Genomic DNA, 8482 nt, shown 5'->3' on the forward strand with positions numbered 1-8482 from the left:
AATTGAATTTGAGCAGGGTAAAATAAATACGAGCACAGCATAGACATATATTAATGGTTTATTGTCATTTTGTAGTTACCAAAAGACAAAAAGGCATTTTAACCCTCAGCACAACATCACTACTAATACATGTCACATATTAGTGTTTTAAACAGTAATAATTAAATATATTGGCTATACTAATATATATATATATATATATATATATATATATATATATATATAAATACTATATCTACAGATAACACAACAAATAATACATGTATTGTTTAATTAATAAAACATCAGAAAGTGATAAAACACGTTAGAAATAGCTTCATAACAGACCAATAAATCAACACATTTTCATCAGCAGATGTTTGCATGTTCAGTAAAAACATTTCAACAACAAGTTTATGATTAAAATGATCAATGAACTTCAGCCTTACGCTCTGTAATGTACTTTTCATGTTGTACTCATGGCCCTTTGTTAGTCCAGTTTAGGACAATGTCTCTGACGTATGTTTCATATCAAATATATGTCATATCAAAACAAGCCCACACCTGCAGTTGTTTCAGTTTTTCACTGGTGTTTCCTGTCAGCTGGTCAACCTCACTCAGGCGGACATCCATATCAGCCAACCAAACGACAAGTTCCTCCCTTTGTGCTTCAAATCCCTCCCACTCTGAGACAAGGAGCTGAAAGAGAGAGAAAAGAGTCAATTATAAAGAAGAGAGAAAAGTGAAACCCTCCTCAGAAGGTCTGACTCGCATACCTGCAGTTGACCTGTGATGGACTCCAGTTTGGCGTTCACGTCATCCCTCGCCGATGCCAGCAGCAGAGTCTGCAGGGTGCCCTGGAAGAGCTGAGTTAATGTTCGACTCCTCCTGGTCAGGCTCTCCAGCTGGATGACCCGAGGTCTCCCCTCTCGCCGCTGCCTCTGAACACACAAACACAAATTGCATCTGAAGCAGGAGGTGCAGATTTTTTTTGCTATTCTTTTCTAAATCCAGGCTTGATCACGTGGAGGTATTTGGAAAATTGTTTTGGCCAGTGGACGACTGTTGTCTTGCAGAAAGTCAAATCAATCAAACATATGCGATACACAATCAATTCACAAGAACACATTGTAAAAAATAAGTCCAGTTCTTGCCTGATTTCAAGTGAAATCTGCATCAAAACAGGGTGACAGAAGTAAAACGAGTGCACAAAGCCTCACTTTGTACAAGCCTGCTATTACAGTTCTCCTCTATGCAGACGACTTTCCTGTTTTCAAGGCACAACTTGGATCTGCTGTACGAATCTTATGGATACACACTAAATGAAATAATAGTGTGCATGACTCCAGATTCTGATCCCTCATCCTAATATGGTCCCAACATAGCAACAGCAATAATGCAAATGCTGAGGCTTCAAAATACAAAGTCCATAAACCAATGGCTGACATGGGTTTTATCATAAGGGTGATAAATATACAGATTTCAGTCTGTCTTAGAGATTTGATTTTCATTTACCTGCAGATGCACTATACGTACCTGCTCCATGGTTTTTCACAACATTTTGCATATCACTATTTAATACAGGAAGTACGTGAACTAAAACATGTCATCGGTCTTTGTGAGAGGACCATATTAATGAAACAAACCTCAATGACATCATAGGGATCCCTAAAGATGCTCCTGCTGCTTCTCTTCCTCCTCATCCTAAGCTTCCTTCTTCTTGTCCTCGCCTTCCATCCAATTGTAATTCAATCTAATTGTGTTTCTGCTACAAATATCTTCAAGTTCCTCTTTCTCTGTAGGATAACCAAATCAATTAAACCAAGTGCTGTGGTGGTGATATGAAATTCAACCTTTGCAGCCTCTGTAGCTTTCTAGTAACATGTCACGGGGTGGAAAGGAACAAGTTATCTAAGTTTTTCTACTATGCATGTTTTAGTTACCGTCAAATTGTCCTGGAGAGACTCCGCCCTTTCCCCCGTTTTTACTAATTGGACACACCTGAGAGGGAAGGCAAGGTAATTTACAGAGTGCTCAATGACACATAAGAGGGTTGGAGTTGGCGTTCGAGAGGGGACATGACCAGCGACTGGGGACGCGCCACCACGAGCGACTAGGGACGCGCAGCGAGCAGTCAGACGGCAATAACGACAAGAGCCAGCTTGTGCACTGCGGGAGAGCAGAAGCAGTGAGACAGCTGGTGCCGATTGCAGTTTTAAAGAAGCGGCGGGCGGAGTTGAGAGCTCTGCCCACCCGGGGTAAGTCTTTGACTTATCCCTTTTTATAAAGTAAAACTGTCGAAAGGAATAGTGACTGCCGCTCCCTCTCTTCCTTCAGTGCACCGGGACGTGGAATGCGGGGAGGAAGGCGAGGACTCCACTGGGTTTCCCTCTTTTACTACTACGCTGGATTTCTTAGTTTTTTGTGACTTTTATGCCGTGGTGGATCCCACTGGACTTTTAATGTTGTGTTTTATTGATTTTTATTGTGTTATCCCTTGGCCAAGGTTGTTTTAATTCATTTTACATTTTTAACTATTTAAATATAATAAATTATATTTTTAATCTTACAGTTTAAATTATGTGCTTTCCCTTGGCGGCTCCACTGCTCTGCCCGTTTTGAGAAAGGTTTCCTTCCTTTTAAAAACACAAAACATCTTGGAAATAAAATCAGCCTTTCCGCTCCGTTACAAACACATTTGCCTTTTCCTTTTCAAACAATTTTACATGAGTTACACATTATGTCTCTTCAAAGAGTCAGAACAGCATGGAGACCCTTAACCTCGTGTACCTTACAATCAAATTCTTCTCTGCATTTAAAACCATGATCTGCAGTTAGCAGCCACACTGCTCCACACATCCAACATCAGCATCCGACTAGAGACTTGCAACATGTGGAAAACTGGGCTTCTCCATAAGAGCTAGAAGGTTGAAGAAGAAAAATATATTAGTTACTTCAACTGTAAACTAAGAAATTTAACTAAAGACAAACTTTTGAACTTGCTGTAACATTTGCAAATGAGGCAGATGAAGGCATCCTTTACAGAATGTGTGTGCGGTCTTTGCAGTTTCAGATTTACGGTCAAAGTGATGTCTTGGAGGTAGGGCTGGGCGATATGGCCTAAAATCCATATCATGGTATACTTTGAAGCATGTGCGGTAACAATATATATCGCGATATATTATTTTCTTCACTGCAGCATTACCGAGAGTTGAAAAACTGTCTAAATTCTTTCATCTGTAATAAAATGATCAGTGTGGTTGCTCTACCAGATGTAACAATTACATTTAATATCCAGGCATCCATGAAAACAGAATTTACGAAATTTAACAGAGTTAGAAGTTAGCAGCAAGTAAGCTCGCTAGTTTCCACCTAAACATAATATAGCATGTTCTGACTGAGGGATTTCTGAAACAAATTAAGACGTACAGCTTTGCTATTACTTCCCAAATAAATGAATTGTAATTCAATCTAATTGTGTTTCTGCCCCTCCTCTTCCTCATTTTGTTGGAGCTGTGAACACAGTTAATGTGAATCTGGATTAATTTGTGCAAACAAGAAAAATCTACAGCTTTTTGGTCAGAGGTGCTCTTGTGATTTAAGCCGGGTAGAGTAGATTTATGTGTTGATGCTACCTGCTTCAGCTCTGGCTGCTGAGTGATATTTACACCCTGGCTGGATTACAAACTTTAACCATGTGCTGAACTTTGGCCCAGCGTTGATACCTCTTGTTAGTATAACGACCTCTTCTTAGCTTGTATGTATGATGTATGATGGTGGATAAATGAAATATACAAAAAAATTTAACTATATTACAAAAGAACATCTATCTTGGAAACATCAAATGACCGGAGCATAACTTGTCAACTAGTCCGAAACTAAGTTATGCAGGAACAGTCAAAGACACACCTTCTCATGTTTGAAACCATTGTTTGAAAGGTTCTTTGTGGCACCAAAAAAAGGTTCTTCTATGGCATCAGTCTAAAGAACCACTTTCTATTCATTTCTATATAATTCTATTAGACAATAAAGAGTTATCTAATCTAATTATTCATTCAAAACTCTTATGCATAGCTGTATTTTATACAGCTCATACAGAATTCAAAGTACAGGTTCATGTGAGTATTTAATGTACGGCTCAGATCTACAGACTTTCAGAGTTTCTAGAGCAGACACAGAGCTCACGTCATAACAGGCTTCAGGCGCCATTTTAGTGACTTTAACAATATATTAAATTTTAATTTCGGTCTAGCTGACATTAGGTTATGTACGCAGCACGCAATTGAACCACATATTTTAGAAGCCAAAGGTTCAAATTAGCTGGGAGCACCTTCACTTAATTATAACAGTGGTTTTGTTAGGAAAACTGTTTCTGTATACCGGATACTAAATTGCGCTGACCTCAACGGCTAACGTATCTAGCTAATCGCTACTGTTAGCACAACATTAACAGCAAGCTACAATGACGAGTAACAAAAACAAAACAGTAATAAGGTTTTAATGGAAATGTTTTACCTTTTCTAACAGTCCCAGAATCCACAGCTTCAAAGTCCAGCAGGTACTGAAGACTGTTATCCGCCTCGCTGTCACCGTCCGTGAGTTTTTTTTTCCCGAAAGGTCAAGGCCCGCCGCTCGCACACTCTGTCTGCGCATGCGCATCCCAACGACTGACCCCCTAAGTCCGCTCCCGGGAGGTTATAGTATGACGTGTTCTGACGTCACTCTCTCTCCCTGTCATTTATTTGGCTCGAAACACATATTAACAAATTGCTCAGTGATGAACAACTACTCAGATCATTTACCTAAGTTGTGATTTGTCAAAACGAAGTGTGTGTTTATTACACTGACATTCTGTTCTGCAATTGTTATTTACTTGTATCTTATAATTTGACTTTACATACTGCTGGGTGGTTTGTAAAGTTTACAATAATTAGTATTATCATTATGCTGTATTTTCAAAAATATATAATAATCTCAAAAGTAATGCCTTGGAGTAGAAAATGGTAATGCTTTATTAAAATTTAAAACTAAAGTACAGTATTTGAATGTGTGCATTGTGTCTACTGTTTGTTAACTCACCATATTCATAATGTGTTTGTGGGGTTAGGGGTGTGTGTGTGTGTTGGGGGGGGGGGGGGGGGGGGGGTTAGGGTCTTTAGGCTTTGGCCCCCACCCTGCCACCAGTATATTTTTAAGCAAATATTTCTAACTTTTATTTGAATATTCAGTTTCCTACCATCTTCTCTTAAAGGGTAATTGCCAGGTAACCTGCCCTCCCCCTTCGCACACACATGCACACAAAGAAAACACACAGTATAATTCACAGCCTCATTATAGTGAATAAATATTTATGCCATTTACACCATCAAACTTAGATTGCTAAGGATGAAGAACCTTTTGTTCTTTAAAGAACCATTTGTAATAGCTGAAGAACCATCCACAAAATAAAAAGGTTCTTTGACGTATGATGGTTCTTTAAAGAACCATGAAGCCATCTGAAGAACCATTTAAGAACCATAATTTTTCTGAGTGCAGATTATTGTTGTTTCAAATGTGACTGTGCTGAGTGGCCGTGGCACTGTGCGCACTTAAGTAATATTGGTGATTGGAAGCCAGTGTTTTAGTCTTCTCCTTTTTTTCCTGATTAGTTTATTTTATACTTTATTTTTAAGTCTTGGATCTATTTTTATGGGTCGCTCTGGTTTTAAAAACAAATTTAAAGCTCTTACTGGTCATTAACACAAATGCAGCGTTTACCTGTACAGGGATTGACCACTAGAGGTCCTTTTACTCAAGGTTTACATTCATCAGCAACTTCCTTGACAAATGCTAAATGCTGATCAGATTAAATAGGATTATCAAGGGACAATACATTTTGTTCTTAATATCATATTATTTCATCTATCATGTCTTTTCTATGATTCATATTTTATTGATGAGACCATCGAAAGCGAGGTAGCAAATACTCAAAGATTAACTAGTCAGGACATGTGATTTCTACATTTCTACAGTTTTTTTTACACGGTGGTCTTTGGCATGTTATCTTATTTTTGGTGAATAAAACAAAACCACCAGTGAAAATTGTTTTAGATTTAGTAAATTGTAAGTACATTTTAACTCATGCAGTTGTAACCCCTTTAAACAATCGTTCGTGTCCTGCAGGAAATGGAATACCAAATGAACTGACTAAAGGGGGTGCATGTAAAAATTCCTAAGGTTCTTCTGCCCACTGGTGCTGCTGCAGCTGATTTCTATCAACAAGAGGTGGGATCACCTGCAAAGAGACTGCAATTTTTGGTTTGGGGCCTTTACCCTCTGAAGAAGCCAAACAGTGGACTGAAACTGTTTGGGTCTCATTTTGATTTGTGGTCACTGTACCAAAAATGTGGTTCATCATAATTATGGAACATTTAAAGATGCAGTTATATTTCTTATTGACATCACCAGAAATTGTGTGTGACTTCTTATGGTGGTGTTCAATAAAGAAGTATAATTATTTTTAAGAATAACAAAAAGCCATTTACTATAGAGTAAAGGGTGAAAGCTGCTTCTATTTAGAACAGTTACAATATTTTGTTTGATTTGATTTCTTGCAATAAACAGAGACAATTTGCAATTCTCTAATTCTTTGTAACAGGTCCTTTGTAAAGAATTCAGCTTTTGTGTAAACACCCAAGTTCACCAGATATCTGGGAAACAATGCAACAATTTATTTTAATAATTCTATAATGAAGTGTTAAATTGCAGTTAGAAGCTACTGCTCCAAACCTCGTAATAAACATCAAACAGGATTAAAACCTCAGGACAACAAAGAAAACAAGATGACATCATTACACAGAAAACCACACATCAATTAGAACAAGCAAATGTGTTCTTAAAAAGCCTCAGAGGTTGCAGGTTGTTACCTCTGAACAGTTTCACCCTGGTTCTTGGATTCCTCAGGTCTCCAGAGACAACACCGGGACTCAGTAGTCAATTCACAACACTTTTGTTCATCCACACTTATTAATACAGCTTATGGAAAGGGAGATGTACAGGAACCCCAGAATTACTCTGCAGATCTCAACTTCGTTGTCTGTTACACACAGTTTTATAGAAGTGACCCCCATTCTATACGATGTGCCATAAAACTAAACACTGTGTTTGTATGTTTGTGTGCGTGCGAGCACGCGAGTGCCTGCGTACCTGTGTGTAAGTGCATGTGTATATATGTTTATGTACCTGTGTGTACGTGACTTCCTGTGGGTCATAAAAGTCCATCTCCCTTTCAAGCCAAAGTTATCCAGTTACAAACATTTAGGTCCCCACCCAGGTATCCCCTGGGGAATTTCCACTCAGCTTTAGCTTCTCTTTGTCCTGTTTTCACAGCTCAAGGTGGGGAGGGTCTCTTACAAGTTTACTCCTAAGTTTATGTCACGTTTAGGCCTATATTACATCCAGGGCAGTGTCAGTGTCTCTACTATACTTCTACATCCTATCTAGCACATTTCTAAAACCTAAAATAAGCTACAAATATCTTCAAGTTCCTCTTTCTCTGTAGGATAACCAAATCAATTAAACCAAGTGCTGTGGTGGTGATATGAAATTCAACCTTTGCAGCCTCTGTAGCTTTCTAGTAACATGTCACGGGGTGGAAAGGAACAAGTTATCTAAGTTTTTCTACTATGCATGTTTTAGTTACCGTCAAATTGTCCTGGAGAGACTCCGCCCTTTCCCCCGTTTTTACTAATTGGACACACCTGAGAGGGAAGGCAAGGTAATTTACAGAGTGCTCAATGACACATAAGAGGGTTGGAGTTGGCGTTCGAGAGGGGACATGACCAGCGACTGGGGACGCGCCACCACGAGCGACTAGGGACGCGCCACCACGAGCGACTAGGGACGCGCAGCGAGCAGTCAGACGGCAATAACGACAAGAGCCAGCTTGTGCACTGCGGGAGAGCAGAAGCAGTGAGACAGCTGGTGCCGATTGCAGTTTTAAAGAAGCGGCGGGCGGAGTTGAGAGCTCTGCCCACCCGGGGTAAGTCTTTGACTTATCCCTTTTTATAAAGTAAAACTGTCGAAAGGAATAGTGACTGCCGCTCCCTCTCTTCCTTCAGTGCACCGGGACGTGGAATGCGGGGAGGAAGGCGAGGACTCCACTGGGTTTCCCTCTTTTACTACTACGCTGGATTTCTTAGTTTTTTGTGACTTTTATGCCGTGGTGGATCCCACTGGACTTTTAATGTTTAACCCTACAAACTTCACTGCTGTTTACTTTCCTGTCTTCATTTATTTGGGAAGTAATAGCAAAGCTGTACGTCTTAATTTGTTTCAGAAATCCCTCAGTCAGAACATGGTATATTATGTTTAGGTGGAAACTAGCGAGCTTACTTGCTGCTAACTTCTAACTCCGTTAAATTTCGTAAATTCTCTTTTCATGGATGCCTGGATATTAAATGTAATTGTTACATCTGGTAGAGCAACCACACTGATCATTTTATTACAGATGAAAGAATTTAGA

General features: G+C 39.3%; 1 protein-coding gene across 3 annotated transcripts; it reads right to left on the reverse strand.

Annotated features, from left to right (window-relative positions):
• Positions 1 to 234: 234 nt before the first annotated feature.
• On the reverse strand, positions 235 to 4615 carry LOC146663675 (uncharacterized). 3 transcript variants are annotated; one of them, XM_085415297.1, is made up of 5 exons: positions 4495 to 4615; positions 3453 to 3492; positions 1626 to 1718; positions 756 to 920; positions 235 to 678 (listed from the first exon to the last, which is right to left on the reverse strand). In XM_085415297.1, exons 2-5 carry the CDS (start codon positions 3480 to 3482, stop codon positions 511 to 513), a joined length of 456 nt encoding a protein of 151 aa, XP_085271423.1. In that variant the 5' UTR covers positions 3483 to 3492; positions 4495 to 4615; the 3' UTR covers positions 235 to 510. The 3 variants fall into 3 exon arrangements, 2 of the variants coding, with proteins under 2 accessions (XP_085271423.1, XP_085271424.1); XR_014912918.1 differs by lacking the exons at positions 1626 to 1718; positions 3453 to 3492 and having other exon boundaries at positions 4495 to 4609; XM_085415298.1 differs by lacking the exons at positions 3453 to 3492; positions 4495 to 4615 and having other exon boundaries at positions 1626 to 2685.
• Between the last annotated feature and the right edge of the window lie 3867 nt (positions 4616 to 8482).

Source organism: Rhamphochromis longiceps, linkage group LG8, assembly GCF_057381845.1.
Source record: "Rhamphochromis longiceps isolate RC_006_pf linkage group LG8, R_longiceps_female_GT1.1, whole genome shotgun sequence".
In the NCBI taxonomy this organism is placed as follows: Eukaryota; Metazoa; Chordata; class Actinopteri; order Cichliformes; family Cichlidae; genus Rhamphochromis; species Rhamphochromis longiceps.

Coding starts and splice junctions, on each gene's coding strand:
- LOC146663675 (XM_085415297.1), bottom strand. CDS start 3,482: ATGAGGAAGAGGAGGGGCAGAAACACAATT. Junction 1,719..3,452: donor GGAGGGGCAGAAACACAATT/AGATTGAATTAC, acceptor TGAATTACAATT/GGATGGAAGGCGAGGACAAG. Junction 921..1,625: donor ATCCCTATGATGTCATTGAG/GTTTGTTTCATT, acceptor TTGTGTGTTCAG/AGGCAGCGGCGAGAGGGGAG.